General features: G+C 43.0%; 1 protein-coding gene across 3 annotated transcripts in view; it reads left to right on the top strand.

Moving 5' to 3' along the window:
• Window positions 1-18,500, top strand: part of inpp5jb (inositol polyphosphate-5-phosphatase Jb) — a 128,426-nt gene that overhangs the window by 21,374 nt on the left and 88,552 nt on the right. For all 3 annotated transcript variants that reach the window (XM_073065768.1, XM_073065769.1, XM_073065767.1), the window contains exon 3: window positions 7,265-7,372. In XM_073065768.1, the coding sequence (XP_072921869.1) occupies window positions 7,265-7,372 (108 nt within the window). The remainder of the gene's footprint in view (window positions 1-7,264; window positions 7,373-18,500) is intronic.

Raw genomic sequence — 18,500 nt, 5'->3', positions numbered from 1 at the left:
GAGTGGAATTTCAGTTCACAGATGAACTGATTTATGGAATTCTGACTTTATTGTTTACACAAATAGTTCAAAGTCCAAAGTAACCTTGAGATTCGTCTCCTCACAGACAGTCACAAAGCAAAGAAACCCAGTAGAACCTATTTAAATAAAAGACCATCAAATACCCAGTGTACAGAAAAAGAAACAAACTGTGCAAACAATGAAAGTAAGCAAAAAAAAATTTCAGAACTGAAGTCCGTGAAAGTGAGTCCACAACCAGGAAGCCAGTCATCACTGCAGCCGATCTAGAAGCCTGTTAGGTCCAGGCCACAGCCTCAGTTCAGCATAGAGACAAGTAAACCTCGTAGAGAAGTGAGCCGAACACTGGCCCATCCCTCGCCTCTGGCCCTGACATCCTGACCTTTTCAATCTGGCCTGGCTCTTAAATCATCCAAACAACGGGTCATTCCTCACTCTCAGACCCAGGCCCTGCCGCTTCGATAAAGTATTTGGAATGAGCTGCTGGAGAGTGTGGTTGAGGCAGGCAAAAAAAACTTTTAAAATACAAGTTGGACAGCTACAAGGATTAGAAGGGTTTAGAAGGTTATGTGGATAATGCTGGCAAATGGAACTAGTTTGGATGTGACATCTGGGTCAGTATGGATCAGTTGGGCCAAATGGCCTGATTCCATGCTGTGTGACTCAATGATTATGATTTCAAAGATTCAAAGTACATTTATTATCAAAGTATGTGTACAGAATACAACCCTGACATTCCTCCTGCAGTCAGCCGTGAAACAAAGACACATAATAGAACCCATTTAACAAAACATCAAAAACCCAACATGCGAAAAAAGAACAAATATTGCAAACAGTGAGCAGACAACACACAGAACATCAACCATCAGACCAGGAGTCCAGTAGTATTCAGTCCAGCACTGTGCCACTTGCCCACGGCAGTCCGCGTGCAGATCCATTCGTTGCTGAGGCGCCCCTGGGGATCTGATTGAAACATATAAGATTATTAAGGGATTGGACACGCTGGAGACAGGATGCATGTTCCCACTGATGGGTGAGTCCAGAACTAGAGGCCACAGTTTAAGAATAAGGGGTAGGCCATTTAGAACAGAGATGCGGAAAAACTTTTTCACCCAGAGAGTGGTGGATATGTGGAATGCTCTGCCCTAGAAGGCAGTGGAGGCCAAGTCTCTGGATGCATTCAAGAGAGAGTTAGATAGAGCTCTTATAGATAGCGGGGTCAAGGGATATGGGGAGAGGGCAGGAACGGGGTACTGATTGTGTATGATCAGCCATGTTCACAGTGAATGGCGGTGCTGGCTAGAGGGGCCGAACGGCCTACTCCTGCACCTACTGTCTATTGTCTATTGCCCCAGTCTGTGTCGATTGCCCCGCTCAAAAACAGCACAAAAAAGAATAACCGGAATCCAGAAATACTGTACTTGGGGCAGGAACCTCAAAGTCCCCCAAAACAAGTCCACAGCCTCGCTGTTCAATCCTCGCAGCGTGGGACCCAAGACTCCTCCAACAGTGGCTAGCGGGAGGGAGAGGAATTGTTGATAATTCAAGAGCAGTCACCATTACTTTGCTGAGGGAAAGATATCTCCAGCTCCAGCTGACTAACAAGAAAGATAGCGAAGGGTGGCAGATTTGAAGGCTTTTGACAAGAATTACTTTAATTGGAATGTAATAGTTCATGGATTTCGATGGAAAGAGGCAAGCAAGTTCCCAAAATACAATATAAGCAAAGGGTAATGGTGAACACATATTTCAGTGGTTGGAGGCTGGTTGTGTGGAGTTCCACAGATCACCATTGGTTTTGTGGTATGTATCAATAGTCCAAACTTAAATTAAGTGGGCATAAGAAGATCACAGCTGATAGCAAAACATTCTGAAATGGAAAGCTATAAATAACAGTACAATAGACTGCTGAGTGGGCAGGAAGTCATAAACTGGATTTAAGATGGAGAAGTGTGAGGTGATGCATTTGAGGAAGGCAAGGAAATACAGTCGATGGTGGAATGCTGGAAAACGTAGGGGAACAGAAGATCTCTGGGCAGGTAGATGACAACTATGACCACAGACAAGACACTTTGTACTAGTTTGGCTGATGCCAGAGAGGCACAGAGGGATGTCACTCATTTCACAGCGAAAGGGGAGACTAACAGTCACTGTTACGATGTTGCAGTGTGCCATTTTGCTTTTTATTCTGAAATTCTCCAGCTCGAGAATTGACAGCAACTTATTCCCACCAGTGAGAGAAAGAGAGTGTGATCACTCGATTACAGAGACCTCCGTCCGTACATCCACCATAGTGAAATCCTGATGTTCCTTCTCCCACGACACCTGTCGGCAACACTGGCCATCAATAGGGCTGCCCCCCCTGAGGCACCACCTTGCAAGCTGCCCCTGGAGAATGTTGAGGAACAGTCGGCCAGCGAGCTCCAGGAGTGGGAACTCATCTGCCATTTTTTAAAAAAAGGCAGAGTTTGATTACTGTTGCAGATCAGAACCTCGATAGAACCCCAGCCACCTTGAACAGGGAAATAGAGACAGTAAAGGAAGGGATTTAAGCTGCTTCCACAGGTGAGCTCGGAGGCAGCCTCTTGGCACCATCTTGACTCCGCCCTTAACTAGGTCCTATTTTCTTCAGTAGAGAGTGAGTCACAGATTTAGAGCTGAGAAAAAAATTGAATTGAAATATTGCTTTACCCAAACATAGCCTGGAAAAACTGGTTGAGGTAGCAACCTCATTATTTTCCATTAATTCCAGTCACTTGAACTGTGTATGTATTCATCAAGTAATTTTGTGGGATGTAGACACAGCTTTTATTGTCCATGCCATGGTGTTAACATTCCCTTCTAGAAGAGCTTACTACTAAACCTCTTCTGGTGTATAAAGAAGCAGGAGTGTGTTGTGAACATGACAGATTCTGTAGATGCAACACACACAAAATGCTGGAGGAACTCAGCAGGTCAGGCAGCATCTGTGAAGATGAATAAACAGTGGACGTATTGGGCTAAATCACTACTTCCGGACTAAGGGGGAAGATGCCAGAATAAAAATGTGGGGTGGGGGGAGGGGGATGAGATAAGCTGGAAGGTGATGGGTGAAGCCAGGTGGGTGGGAAAGATAAAGGACTGGAGAGGAAGGGATCTGATAGGAGAGGAGAGTGGACCACAGGAGAAAGGGAAGGAGGAGGGGACCCAAAGGGAAGTGGTAGGCAGGTGTGGTGTGAGTGGGGAATAGTAAAAGAGGGGAGGGTGATTACCTGGGATTCTTGGTGGGTCCAAACCGAGAGACCGGAAAACAAAGCTAGAAGCCATGTGGAATAAGATGATGGCAAAGTCGAATTCCCAGGAAGGGTACACGACTGTGGTAGCGAGACTGCTGTATGTTGTATGGCTCCTGTAAACCTCCTCTGCCATTGAATATAATCATTGGTTGAGACACTGAGACATTGCCAAAAACACAGAGCTGTTCCTTAAAGAAAGAGTGATTTATATATAAAAAAACTTTCAATTTGCTCTGTGAACTGATCAAGCTCAAACATACAGCCCCTGACTCTACGCTATCTTACATAAAAAACAAAGAAGTATGCAAATTGTTTCCCTTGGTTGATAATGATCTTTGTGTTCCGGCATAGAACATGGATCATTCCTGTTGTTTAACTGTTGCAAGAAGATTTGAATATCGTGTGACCTGAGTGCCAAAGAGGTTTATGTGATGAGGGAATAGTTTCCCCTCAGCTCCGTGAAGAAGTGAATTTGAGGTCTGTGGTAGGTACTGAAATGCTTGTACAGTAGTTTGAATTTGCGAGCAGGTCAGGGCAGGTCTGTTGTTGAATGTGCCTCTTCGTGTCTGTGCCTTCAGCTTCACACATCCCAGATTCACTCAAATCCTTGAATTTGAGTCTCAGTTTGAGATTGTAATTCCAGGAGGAGCCACACAGTTTTAGTGCACAAAGTGGGAGGGGCGGAAAACACCATATACCATGTATGTCACCATATGCAACACCGAGATTAATTTTCTTGTGGGCATACTTAATAAATCTATAGAACAATAACTATAACGGAATCAATGAAAGACGGCCCAACTTGAGTGTTCAACCACAGTGCAGAAGACGACAGACTGCGAATACAAAAAGAAAAAATAATAATAAGTAAGCAATAAATATCGAGAACCTGAGATGAGTCCTTGAGAGTGAGTCCATTGGTTGTGGAAACAGTTCAAAGATGGGGCAAGTGAAATTGAGTGAAGTTATCCCCTTTGGTTCAAGAGCCTGATGGTTGAAGGGTAGTAACTGTTCCTGAACTTGGTGGTGTGAGTCCTGAGACTCCTGTATCTTCTTCCTAATGGCAGCAGTGAAAACAAAGCACATCCTGTGGGAGAGGATCACTGATGATAGTCGCTGCTTTCCCGCGACAGCGTTTCACGTAAAGCATTGCACTGTCATTGCCATTGTGAGAGTCCTATGTGAATGGATCTAAGAAACAATTCCAGTACAAGGCCATTTGGAGGTCAGCCATTCAATAAGATCACAAAGGATTTAATTTTGGTCACAGTTCCTTCTCTCTACTCTCCCCATACCCCTCAAATCCCTGCCTTGAATATATTCAATGACAGTCTCTACAGCAAGGAGTCATAGCTCTGTGAAAGAAGTGGTTCCTGTTCAGTCCCACCTGAAATATATGACCCCTGAAAATGTGCCCTCTAATTTTCAATGGCTCTTCACATTCACTTGGGCAAGATCCTACTGAATCCTAGATGTTTCAGTAAGATCCTTTCTCCCTCTGCACTCTAATAGCTGTAGCAGCAACCAGATCCACTTCAAAGTTCAAAGTAAATGTTATTATCAAAGTATATATATACACACACACAACCCTTGAAATTCACTCTCTAGTGGGTATACTCTGCAAATCTATAGAATAGTAACTATAACAGGTTCAATGAAAGATCAACCAGAGTGCAGAAGACAACAAACCGTGCAAATGTAAATATAAATGAATAGCAATAAATAACAAGAACATGAGATAACGAGGAAAAAAATTCTTCAAGTGAGATCATTGGTTGTAGGAATATTCTAATGATGGGGCAAGTGAGTGTAGTAATCCCCTTTTATTCAAAAGCCTGATGGTTGTGGGGTAGTAACTGTTCTTGCACCTGGTGATGCGAGTCCTGTGGTTCTTGTACCTTCTACCTGATGGTAGCAGCGAGAAGAGAGCATGACCTGTGTGGTGGGGATCTTTGATGATGGATGCTGCTTCCTTACACCAATGTTTCGTGTAGATGTGTTCATTAGTCGGGAGGACTTTATATTTCCACATCCTTTGTCCTTTTCTGCATTGCCTTCAATAGAAGCACGTGTTTCCTCTATGGGGAACTATATTGAGTAGCGTTGTAGGAAAAGTATTAGAAAGTACTATTGGCTCTTGGTTAGGAATGAAATTTAATTTACTAGATGTTAATTGATTATGTTAAAGTTTAATTACTCCAGTCCATCATGGATACAGCCCTCCCCGCCATCGAGTACACAGAGCGTTGTTGCAGGAAAGAGGCATCCATCATCAGGAAGCCCCCCACCACCCAGGACACGCTCTCTTCTCACTGGTGCCATCAGGTAAAAGGTATAGGAGCCTCAGGACTCACACCCACCAGGTTCAGGAACAGTTACTACCCCTCAGCCATCAGACTCTTGAACCAGTGGAGTTAACTTCACTCATTCATCTGTCCCATCGCTGAAATGTTTCCACAGTCAATGGACTCACTTTCGAGGACTATTCATCTCATGTTCTTGATATTTATTGCTTATTTATTATTATTATTATTGTTATTATTTTTCTTTAGTTTTTGCACAGTTTGTTGTCTTTTGCACACTGGTTATCCACCCTGTTAGGTCCGATCTTTCATTGATTCTTTCATAGTTATTGGATTTGCTGATTATGCCTGCAAGGATCCCAGGGTTGTATATGGTGACAGACATGTACTGTGATGATAAATTTATTCTGAACTTTGAACTTAATCAAATTCTCCTTGCCACTAGAGAAATTCAATTCAGGGATGGTGCAGTTTGCGACTTTTCCATGTTTCTGTATTAATTGAGAAATGACTTTTTATACATAAATTAAATTCTACTTCCTTTTGGCTGTATTAACTGAATTATTTTGACCTGCTGTTTGTGTTATCTTTGGGGGAGGCGTAGGTTGAGTTCAGTTATGTCTGCAGCACATGAATGCACATTTCAGCCATCAGGTGTTGACAAGTGGAAGCTGGCTTTGACTTGGCAATGATAATTTATCCAAGGGTTTTATTTTTACTCTATAATGAATATTAAATATATTCTCAAGTGTCTACAGGCCTAGAAATCTCTTCTGCATCTCATCTAAAAAGAACGAAAAATTTACATTTATTGAGTGCCATTCACAATGTCAGAACCTCTCAAAGCTGATAATAAAGTACCTTTGAAGTGTAATCTGATAAACAGGTCTTTTAAAGTGAACAATGGCAAGTGTTCTACCATGGAAACCAACACACTGAAAGCTTCCAATTTTCTAGCACTTTAGTGAACAAGAATTGCATAGAAAATACTCATAGAAAAGTAGAGAATGGGGATCAATGAGAGGTCTCTCCCACTATGGTTTAGTTCTGTAGCCTTGTGTTTTAAAGAAAGTTAGTTTGTTTGTGACTTTGTACTTAGAAATTTCCAAAGCAAAATTATATCCCATGGAGAAAGCTGGGCATTCCATGTGTGCAATAGAAAGTATTTGCCAAGAAACAGCTCAGATTTTAAAATTAATTAAATGGATTTAATTTAGGATAAAATGAACTATTAAGCTGGGAATCGATACAGAGCCTTTTAGGAAATTAGGTCTTGTTTTGTAAGGTATGAGAAAAGTCCTTGAAGTGTAAGGGATGTTTAACCATTTAGCCCTTTTCCTTTCTTACAGTGTATGCAGCTTGTTCAATCACAGACTCTGCTTGCCTGTTAAGTTCCTTGAGTAAAAGTTATGAATAAATAACTCATCCAAAGGTTTCTGAAAAAGGACTTCAAAACTCTAATCTATCTGCACAGTTCCTTATTGCTTCCTGCCTCATGTATGTGTCCCACCAGCTGTCCCCATCTTTTGAGGAGTGAATCTGAAGTGAGAGTATCTGAGCTCAGTTTATATCTGTGCTTTTCAGCTGTAATCCCATTAAACCCACAAACATCTTGCGCTTCTTCAACCTGTTTTGTCTATTCAGTATGCTCTTTTCTCATTTTGACAGTATGCAGATAATCACGTGGAACGTTGGCACCGCTGTCCCACCTGATGACGTCTTGTCACTTTTGGGGTTAAATTCGACGGATGGAAGAATTGATATGTATGTCATTGGGTAAGTGCGAGCTTTTTGCCTTTCATTGTCTGTTGGTACTCGTTTGAGGGGATGAATGATGTTGCTGGAAAGCAATGGGAGATTTTCCAGTTATATTTGCTAACGCAGCCTGGCATGGAAACACCAAGGTTTGTGAATGGAAAACTGTACAAAAAGTTGTGGATGTGGCCTAGTCCATCACCGGTAAAGCCCTCCCCACCATTGAGCACATCTACATAAAATGTTGTCATAAGAAAGCACCACCCATTGTCAGGGACCCCCACCCCACCCACCTCTCTTCTCACTGCTGCCATCAGGAAGAGGGTACAGGAGCCTCAGGACTCACACCACCAGGAACAGTTACTACACCTCAACCACCAGGCTCTTAAAACAGAGGGGATAACATCACTCAACTGTACTTGCCCCATCACTGAACTTTACCCACAAGCCATGGACTCACTTTCAAGGTCTCATCATCTCATGTTCTCAATATTTATTGCTTTTTATTTATATAATATGATCTCTTTTGTGTTTGCAGGTTGTTGTCTTTTATACTTTGGTTGAAGGCCCATGTTGGCATGGTCTTCCACTGATTCTATTATGGTTATTATTCTATTATGGATTTATTGAGTATGCCTGCAAGAAAATTAACCTCAGGTTTTATATGGTGACATATATGTTCTTTGATAATAAATTTAGTTTGAACTTTGGTTACCAATTGCCCTGGCTCGTGTTCTGAACAGCTCGTGGATTCTCTGTTCCCATGTTCTCTGTGTGTTGTGCAGAATTTGTCAGGTTTGATAATTAATGAATCTTGAGCAATCAATGTTGAGTTACGATAAAAGACACATGGCCCTCCCCTCTCCTCTTCTTCTGTTCCCCACTCTGGCCTTTTACCTCTTCTCACCCGGGTCCTCTCCTCCTTCCTTTTCTCCTATGGTCCACTCTCCTCTCCTATCAGATTCCTTTCTCTCCGGCCCTTTACCTTGCCCACCCATCTGGCTTCACCCATCACTTTCCACCGATCCTCCTTCCCCTCCCTCCCACCTTTTATTCTGGCATCTTCCCCCTTCCTTTGCAGTCATGAAGAAGGGTCTCAGCTTGAAACGTTATGTTTATTGATTTCCATAGATACTGCCTGACCTGCTGAGTTCCTCCAGCATTTAGTGTGTGTTACAGCTGGCCGTATTTACATTCATAGAAGGGAAAAGAAAAGATTGGTCTGAGTTCTATTGTTACACCTCAACTATCCTGTTAGCAATAATTTAAAGATTTTTAAAGATTTAAAAATCAAGACATGGAAACATACAGTGAAATACTTTCTTTGCTTCAACATTCAACACATCCCAAGATATGCAGCGGTGGTGGGGGTGGGGGGACAGCCCACGAGGGTTCCATCCGGAGCCAATATTGCTTGGCCACAACTTACTAACCCTAAACCATATGTGCGAGGAAACCCAGGCGGTCGCAGGAAGAATGTACAATGGAGAACGGTCTCCTGGATAATGTAGAGGGAGAGCTGATGATACTGGAACGGTGTAGTGGCAAGGATTATCGAAGGAGGAAATGAAATCATTGAGGGGAAGGGGGTTTGTAGATCAGGTTAGTGATATTAGACAAGTTTTGGACAGGAAAATATTCCTTTTGCTGCAATCCTTGTTTTCTGAAAGTTCAAAGTTCAAGGTAACTTTATTATCAAAGCACATGTATGTCGCCACATATAATCATGAGATTCATCTTCTTGCGGGCATTCACAGTAAATATAAGAAACGCAATAGAGTCAATGAAAGACTGCACCCAACATGATGAACAACCAGTGTGTAACAGGCAACAAATTGTAAAAATACAAAAAGGAAGAGAAAATAATAAATAAATAAACAATAAATATCGAGAACACGCCTTGAAAGTGCATCCATAGATTGTGGGAACAGCTCAGAGTTGAGGTGAGTGAAGTTATCCCCTCTGGTTCAGGAGCCTGATGGTGTTCTGAAGCTGGTGGTGTGGGACCTGAGGCTCCTGTTTCTCCTTCGTGGTGGCAGCAGTGAGAAGAGAACGTGGCTCTGATGGATATGACTTTCCTGTTACAACACCCTGTGCAGATGTGCTTTAGGCTGGGGAGGGCATTACCAGTGATAAACTGCACTATATGCAGTGTCTCCATCTATAAATTTGCAGACGACACAACCATTGTTGGTAGAATCTCAGGTCGTGACGAGAGGGTTTATAGGAGAGAGATATGCTAACTAGTGGAATGGTGCCACAGCAACAACCTGGCATTCAACGTCAGTAAGATGAAAGAGCTGATTGTGGACTTCAGGAAGGGTAAGATGAAGGAGCACATACCAATCCTCATAGAGGGATCAGAAGTGGAGAGAGTGAGCAGCTTCAAGTTCCTCGATGTCAGGATCTCTGAGGATCTAACCTGGTCCCAACATATCGAGGTAGTTATAAAGAAGGCAAGGCAGCGGCTAAACTTTATTAGGAGTTTGAAGAGATTTGGCTCACACAGAGCATCCTGAGCAGCTGCATCACTGCCTGGTTCGGAAATCGCACCATCTTGGATCACAAGACCCTGCAGCGGATAGGGAGGTCAGCTGAGAAGATCATTGGGGTCTCTCTTCCCTCCATTATGGACATTTACACCACATGCTGCATCCGCAAAGTAAACAGCGTTGTGAAGGACCCCACGCACCCCTCATACAAACTCTTCTCCCTCCTGCCATCTGGGAAAAGGCACCGAAGCATTCGGGCTCTCGCGACCAGACTATGTAACAGTTTCTTCCCCCAAGCCATCAGATTCCTCAATACCCAGAGTCTGGACTGACACCAACTTACTGCCCTCTACTGTGCCTATTGTCTTGTTTATTATTTATAGTAATACCTGCACTGTTTTTGTGCACTTTATGCAGTCCTGGGTAGGTCTGTAGTCTAGTGTAGTTTTTTTCTGTGCTGTTTTTTACATAGCTCAGTCTAGTTTTTGTACTGTGTCATGTAACACCATGGTCCTGAAAAACATTGTCTCGTTTTTACTATGTACTGTACCAGCAGCTATAGTTGAAATGACAATAAAAAGTGACTTGACTTGACTTCATGTCAACAAATACACTCAAAATCTTCTATAATTGTACTGTGGAGAGCATTTTGACAGGCTGCATCACTGTCTGGTATGGAGGGGCTACTGCACAGGACCGAAAGAAGCTGCAGAAGGTTGTAAATCTAGTCAGCTCCATCTTGGGCACTAGCCTACAAAGTATCCAGGACATCTTTAGGGAGCAGTGAAACCTGAAGGCGCACACTCAGCGATTCAGGAACAGCTTCTTCCCCTCTGCCATCTGATTCCTAAATGGACATTGAAGCTTTGGACACTATCTCACTTTTCTTAATATACAGTATTTCTGTTTTTGTACATTTAAAAAAATCTATTGAATATATATAATTGATTTACTTTATTATTATGTTTTTTTTTCTCTCTCTGCTAGATTATGTATAGCATTGAACTGCTGCTGCTAAGTTAATAAATTTCACATCAGCTGCCAGTGATAATAAACCTGATTCTGATTTGAGGGCACTGGTGTTTCCATACCATTCCGTGATGCAGTCAGTCAATATACTTCCCACCACACATCTGTAAAGGTTTGTCAGAGTTTTAGATGACGTGCTAATTCTTCTCAAACTTCTGAGGAAGTAGAGGCACTGCTGTGCTTTCTTTGTAATTGCACTTATTTGCCAGGCCCTCTGACTTGATAACACTGAGGAATCACAAGTTGCTGACCCTCTCCCCAATGAGGACATGCTCGTGGACCTCCTCCTCCTCCTGATGTCAATAATGAGTTTCTTGGTCTTGCTGACATTGAGTGAGAGGTTGTTGTTGGGGCACCACGGTCAGGTTTTCAATCTCCCTCATATATGGTGATTTCCCTCCTACGTGCTGATTTGTCACCACCTTTGATTTGGCCTATGACAGTGACGTCATTAGCAAACGTGAATATGGTGTTGGAGCTGTGCTTGGCCTCACATTCGTAAGTGCTTAGCAAGTAGAGCCGGGGGCTTAGCACACAGCCTTGTGGTGCCCCTGCGCTGATGGTGATAGTGGAGAAGTTGTTGTCGATCTAAACCAGCAAGTGAGAAAATCAAGAATCCAGGTGGACAAGGAGGTATTGAGGCCAAGGACTTTATTTATTTTATTGAGATACAGTGTGGAATAGGCTCTTATGGCTTGAAGCTCGTTGATAAGTTTTGAAAGGATGATAGCATTGAATGGCAAACTGTAATCATTGAAGAACATCCTGAAGCATGCATCTTCACTGTGCAGGGTTCCAGGGTTGAGTGAAGAGGCAATGAAATGGCATCTGCTGTTGACCTATTGCGACGGTAGGCAAACTGGAGTGGATACAAGTCGCTTCTCAGGCAGGAGTTGATATGTTTCATCACTGACCTCTCAAAGCACATCATCACAGTGGATGTGAGTGCTACTGGACGATAGTCATTTAGGCAGGTTACCAAGTTCTTCAGCACCGTATAATTGAAGCCTTCTCAAAGGCTCCCTCAGACTGCGGAAGTGAGAGGTTAAAGATCTCAGTGAACACTCCAGCCGATTGATCAGCACAGGTCTGTAGTACTTGGCCGGGCACGCCGTTGGGGCTGGATGCTTCCTGTGGGCTCACCCTCCTGACGGATGCTCTCAGGTGTGACGAATCCACAGTTTTATCTGTATAATGAATGCTTGTGCCTCAGCCCTTGACCTGGCCCAGCCCTACTTTTAAGCTCAGCAAACCAATGATTTATACTGGTCTTTCCTTTCTCTCACCGGCAACATTGTTTTTTGAATCAATAGGGACTTATGCTTGGGGTATCGACGTCTTGCTAAGTAGGAATTAAAACTAAATATCAATAATTCATTAAACAGCCATTAGTTATTTTTCCTCCTGTTCATTACATGGCTCAATTTTTCGATACTCAGCACATGATTTGTGTTTGGTTTAATTTACGACAGTATCAATAGCAGCACGTTATATACATTAGATTGATGTGAACAGCATCCATTACTGTGCAGTTGTGAAGTCAGATCAATAGTGTTGATCCCTTTAACTGAAGAGTTTTTATTAATACTCTGTTTTCTGAGACATCTGTAGATTATGTGTGCTCCTAATATTAAATGTGCAGTTCATTAATCCACAGCTCCAGGTTTCCTCTCCCATAACTGCTGACTTATGAGCCTGTCATACATAAACCAGGAATTTCTGCTCCCTTGGGATCAAGCGTGAGGATATTGTTTCACTTTCCTCTCCAAATTTCGAGGCACCAAGACTAATTACGACAGCCCGGCTGAAATCCGGGCAACACACACAAAATGCTGGAAAAACAACAGGCCAGGCAGCATCCATGGAAAAGAGTAAACAGTTGACATTTCAGGTTGAGAACCTTCATCAGGAATAGAAAAACATGTCAGTCCATGGCCTCCTCTACTGCCATGATGAGGCCACACTCAGGTTGGAGCAGCAACACCTTATATTCCATCTGGGTAGCCTCCAACCTGATGGCATGAACATTGACTTCTCTAACTTCTGGTAATTTCACCCCCCCCCCCCACCCCTACTTCACCATTCTCCATTCCTATTTCCCTCTCTTACCTTATCTCCTTATCTGCCTATCACCTTCCTCTGGTACTCCTCCCCCCTTTCTTCCATGGTCTTCTGTCCTCTCTTATCAGATTCCCCTTCTCCAGGCTTTTGCCTCTTCCACCAATCAACTTCCCAGCTCTTTACTTCACCCTTCCCCTTCTCACCTATCACCTACCACTGTCCCGCCACCACCTTACTTTGACTTCTCTTCCTTTCCAGTCCCGATGAAGGATCTCAGCCCGAAACGTCAACTGTATACTCTTCTCAGTATACAGTAGTATACTTCTCAGTAGTTGCTTCCTGGCCTGCTGAGTTCCTGCAGCATTGTGTGTGTGTTGCTTTGGATTTCCAGTATCTGCAGAATTTCTCCTGTTTGAGCTCTGGTCAGTGGGAATTCGACATCCATTCAAAACTTTCGTATGATACTTGTTAATATTAGCAGTGTTTCTGAGCAGTTTGTGTGACCCTCTGAGCTGTTGCTGAAAAAGCAGTGATTCTAGTTTATGTATTTATTGAAAAAAAACAGGTATTAGGTCAAAATGTCAAGGATCAAGGGTCAACTATATTCACCATATTCATTTTCACGCATTAGGAATTTGCTTCTAATTTATGTGTTCACACTACATGCAACAAAAAATAATATTCAACAGTTATGAGACTAGGAACTCCAAGAGGACCATAACCTTGTTGTAGCGTTTGGAGGCTTGCATGTCTCGATGACCTGGAAAGCTGTGTTGGCTGGAGTCAGGGCTCTATGCTCTGTCTGTCGGTAGGAGCACCCATTCCAGACAGGTCAAAGGTTAAAGGCCAGACTAAGAGTGGTCCACTGGTCTTTCAGGTTTGGGGGTTCAGCTCAGGGGTAAAAACCCTGACTGGTAAAACAAAATTGTTACGGAAACAGCAATGAAGAATTCGTCTACATCGAGGTGTGATGGTATTCCTGAATCACCATCTGGGAATTGCGTGACTGACAGAGGAAGCTGCTGACGTGATGAAGGAAGCCCTGAACACTGCCTGAGATGGAGGGCCTTCATTGCTGCCCCAAATGCCTATGGCATAATGGGCAAAAGGGCAAAAGAATAAGAAAGGAATTATATGCGGATGCCATGAAAGAGTAGTGATTAGCACAGTGCTATTACAGCTCAGGGCATCGGAGTTTGGAGTTTGATTCCAGCGCCTTCTGTAATGAGTCTCTGTACGTCTTCCCCGTGGAATATGTTAGTTTTCTCTGGGTGCACTGCTTTCCTCCCATAGTCCAAAGAGGTACCGCCTAGTTTAATAGGTCATTGTAAATTGTCCCATGATTAGGTCAGGGTTAAATTGGGGTTGTCACGGGTTACTGCGGTGGCACAGATTGTAGTGCTTCAAAGGCCTACTCTGTGCTGTATCAAAGTTCACAGTAAATTTATTATCAAAGTACACGTGTGTCACCATACACAACCCTGAGATTCATTTTCTTGCTGGCATACTTAATAAATCTAATAACCATAAGAGAATCAGTGAAAGACCACACCGACAGGGAGGATAACCAGTGTGCCAACTGTGCGAATACAAAAGAAAAAGATAATGAAGAGTCCTTGAAATTGAGTCCAGAGGTTGTGGGAACAGTTCTGTGATGAAGCAAGTGAAGTTGAGTGAAGTTATTCTCTTTGCTTCAGAAACCTGATGGTTGAGGAGTAATAACTGTTCCAGAATCTGGTGTGAGTCCTGAGGCTCCTGTACCTTCTTTCTGATGGCAGCTGTGAGAAGAGAGAATGTCCAGGATGGTGGGGGCTGGCTTTCCTGCAACAATGCTCTGTGTAGATGTGCACGATGGCTAAATAAATAACAAACTTGGAGACTAGCGTATGGAAATAGAGTAAAATGTGCATAAATACATAAATACCAGCATGTATTTACAATGTAAATGTTATTAAAAAGGGAGGGAGTCGAAGTGTTTACAGTGCAGTGTAATTGCTAAGGTAATAGATGGGGAGTGGGCAAGGCCTAACTAGAATCGTCGATCAGATTAACTGCCTGAGAGAAAAAACTTTTAAGATGGTGCAAAGTCTCTGTTTTAATAGCCCCATAACACTTTCTAGAAGGGAGCTTTTGGAAAAGGCAGTTTGCTGGGTGAGTAGTGTCTGTAATAATTTTTCCTGCCTGCTTCTTTGGGCTGGACACATACAACCCCTGCGGTGATATTGAACTGCAGCCAGTGACCTTTTCAGCTGATCTGACAGTTTGCTGTAGTTTTCCTATGTTGTGAGAGGATGCTGCACCAAACCAGACAGCAAAGGCTGATAGGAGCCAAAATATGTGGGAAGGTGTCGAGCATCAAGAAGCTTTTTTGTCTGTACATGCTATGTTTTCATCCTTGAGGTCATTGCCCCTTTAAGGTGCTACCACAGGCTCACGTTGTCTGGGTATAACCCTTTCCATTCTGCTGTCAGAATGTGGCTGGCTGCTTAAATTACCCGGAACTAAATAGCTTGTAGAAGTTATTATTTATGTGGTATTGTTCTCGATTTCTCTCACCTGGGCCAAGGGTCTATATAAAGTTATGGAGGATACATTATTTATCAACCTTCTTAAGAACTTAAATCCACCCTTGAATGAACTGATGCATCTTTTTTTGGCTTCATTGGGTTTGTCTGATGAAATTTGTCTCAAGACCATGAAAGGGCTGTGGCAAACCTGTACCTATTCTGTCTCTTCATATATACCCGGTGATACGTATTTAAACCACCTTTAATTTCTTCTACTGCATGATAAGTTCATTAGATCTAAAAGCAAAACAAAAAATGCAAGTTGCTGTAAATCTGAAATGAAGACAGAAAATGTTTGACAGACAGACAGACATACTTTATTGATCCCGAGGGAAATTTGGTTTCGTTACAGCTGCACCAACCAAGAATAGTGAAGAAATATAGCAAGATAAAACCATAAATAATTAAATAATAATATGTTAATCATGCCAAGTGGAAATAAGTCCAGGGCCAGCCTATTGGCTCAGGGTGTCAGACACTCAGAGGGAGGAGTTGTAAAGTTTGATGGCCACAGGTAGGAATGACTTCCTATGATGCTCAGTGTTACACCTCGGTGGAATGAGTCTCTGGCTGAATGTACTATTGTGCCTAACCAGTACATTATGGAGTGGATGGGAGTCATTGTCCAAGATGGCATGCAACTTGGACAGCATCCTCTTTTCAGACACCACCGTCAGAGAGTCCAGTTCCACCCCCACAACATCACTGGCCTTACGAATGAGTTTGTTGATTCTGTTGGTGTCTGGTACCCTCAGCCTGCTGCCCCAGCACACAACAGCAAACATGATAGCACTGGCCACCACAGCCTCGTAGACAATCCTCAGCATCGTCCGGCAGATGTTAAAGGACCTCAGTCTCCTCAGGAAATAGAGACGGCTCTGACCCTTCTTGTGGACAGCCTCAGTGTTCTTTGACCAGTCTAATTTATTGTCCATTCGTATCCCCAGGTATTTGTAATCCTCCATTATGTCCACACTGACCCCTTGGATGGAAACGGGTCACCAGTGCCTTAGCCCTCCTCAGATCCACCACCAGCTCCTTAGTCTTTTTCAGATTAAGCTGCAGATGATTCTGCTCGCACCATGTGACAAAGTTTGCCAATGCTCAGCAGGTCAGGCAGCATCTTTAGAGAACAACACACAGGAGAAAGTGAGAGAAAATCAAGTTCAAGTTTAATCGTCATTCAACCATACATGAATACCCATGAAAAACACAGTACCAGGAGTCATACACAGCACAAGACACATATAAGATAGCAGTAAATGTACAGTCCCACAGAAAGATACACTGTAATATACCCCAGTCTCTGAGTCCATGGATATTGTTGGCAAGAACAAACCCACAGCAGAAAATAAAACACATTTTAAATTGTAGTGAAGGTAGAAGAGTGGAAAGATCAAAGAGAATTTCTGTGATAGGATGCATGTCAAAGGAAACAGATGTTATCTGATGATAGGGCATTGGGGTGGGGATATGTCTCTACCAAAGGAGGTGTAAGGTGCTCCTTCCCTCCACTAGCCTGCAGGTCATCCTTGGCCAAGGTGTAGCACCTGCTTAGCACCCCCCCCCCCAAATCAGGGTCACGTGAAGCCGTATGAGCAGCTGGTGTGTATCACAAGTCCTGGTTATGTGACTACTGACACCAGGCAGAGACAATCTCTAAAGGGTATTGATAATGGCTGGGGTCACCTATCTTGTAAAGACACTGCGCAGAAGGTGGCAATGGCAAACCGATTCTGTGGAAAAATTTGCCAAGAGCAATCATGGTCATGGTCCACGATTGCCCATGTCATATGACACGACACATGATAATGATGCTGTCTGGAATATGGTGGTGAGGGTTTGTTCGTCAGAGTGGATCTGTCTGGAGGAGATGTAAACAGAGCAAGAAAAATGAGGACAGGGAAGGGATAAAACAGTGTTAAGAAAGGCATTTTTAATCCTGCACAAGTTCCATAATTTCAGTTAATTGTGACACATTGGGACCAGTATATTTTGGTCAAGTTAAGCAGCTGTCCAATTAGCTGAAATTTCATGGAAATAGTTAAGAAGGTATAAAAAAGACAAACTGTTAAACTAAGTAACAAATGATATATTTAAATGAATACAGAACAACTTAGAACACTACCAGTACTACCACAGTACTATAAAACTGTGTATTAGTTCCTAAAAGTTATTGACGGAGGAATTCACGTGTAATCTGCTGAGTATGGGGTGTCCATGGAGGGGTGGCGCCTCTGTTGAAGGGGCAGCTCACTCACCTTTGGGCACCATTGGACACTTAGCTCTCACCTGTAGCTCCAAGCAGCTGTTTGCATGCGACAGTAGCCACACCTCAATAGGCGGGCAAAACCAGGTGAGGGTAGCCGGTGGGCTTCATACCTTGGTGAAGTAGGGCCCTAGTTAGCTCTGGCGGACGGGGTGAATAAGATCCACAGTAAGACCTAATGGCCAAGACGGCAGTTCTACAATTCTTCTGACAATTGCATCCTCCAATTCTTCATTTTCATTATAACATTCAAGATGATTGTCAATACCTTCAAATTCTTCATAGTTCTTAACTCGTTGAAGCAGGGAAATCATTTCAATTTCACTCCCGGCCGTTTCTGGCATCTCCAAGCCTGAATGCTTGAAACCGCCGTGCGCGAACCAATTCTGAGTTGTCTTACTGCTTAAATCTCGTCAACCATCTGTGACAAAAATCACTTCTTTTTGAAAACAAACACAAGCAAATGACGTTACTTAAAAACAATTTGCTCTAAGCATGGTATAGTGTCTTAACGGCCACACAATATCACGCAACTGATGCTAGTTATAAACTATTCAGCAACAGTCTCCTGTCTCAATTAAGCAGCATAGTGTCCCAAATAAATGAGGGAATCCTGGCTACTTTCTCAGTTGGTTGTTATTTTTTAAGAGTTGGCCCAAATAAGCAGCTGTCCCGATTAACTGGTGGACCAATTAACTGGAATCCTTTATACTCTCTTGTTGTGATACACT

The sequence above is a fragment of the Hemitrygon akajei genome, chromosome 14, assembly GCF_048418815.1.
Source record: "Hemitrygon akajei chromosome 14, sHemAka1.3, whole genome shotgun sequence".
NCBI lineage: Eukaryota > Metazoa > Chordata > Chondrichthyes > Myliobatiformes > Dasyatidae > Hemitrygon > Hemitrygon akajei.
This window is presented reverse-complemented; position numbering and strand designations above follow the sequence as displayed.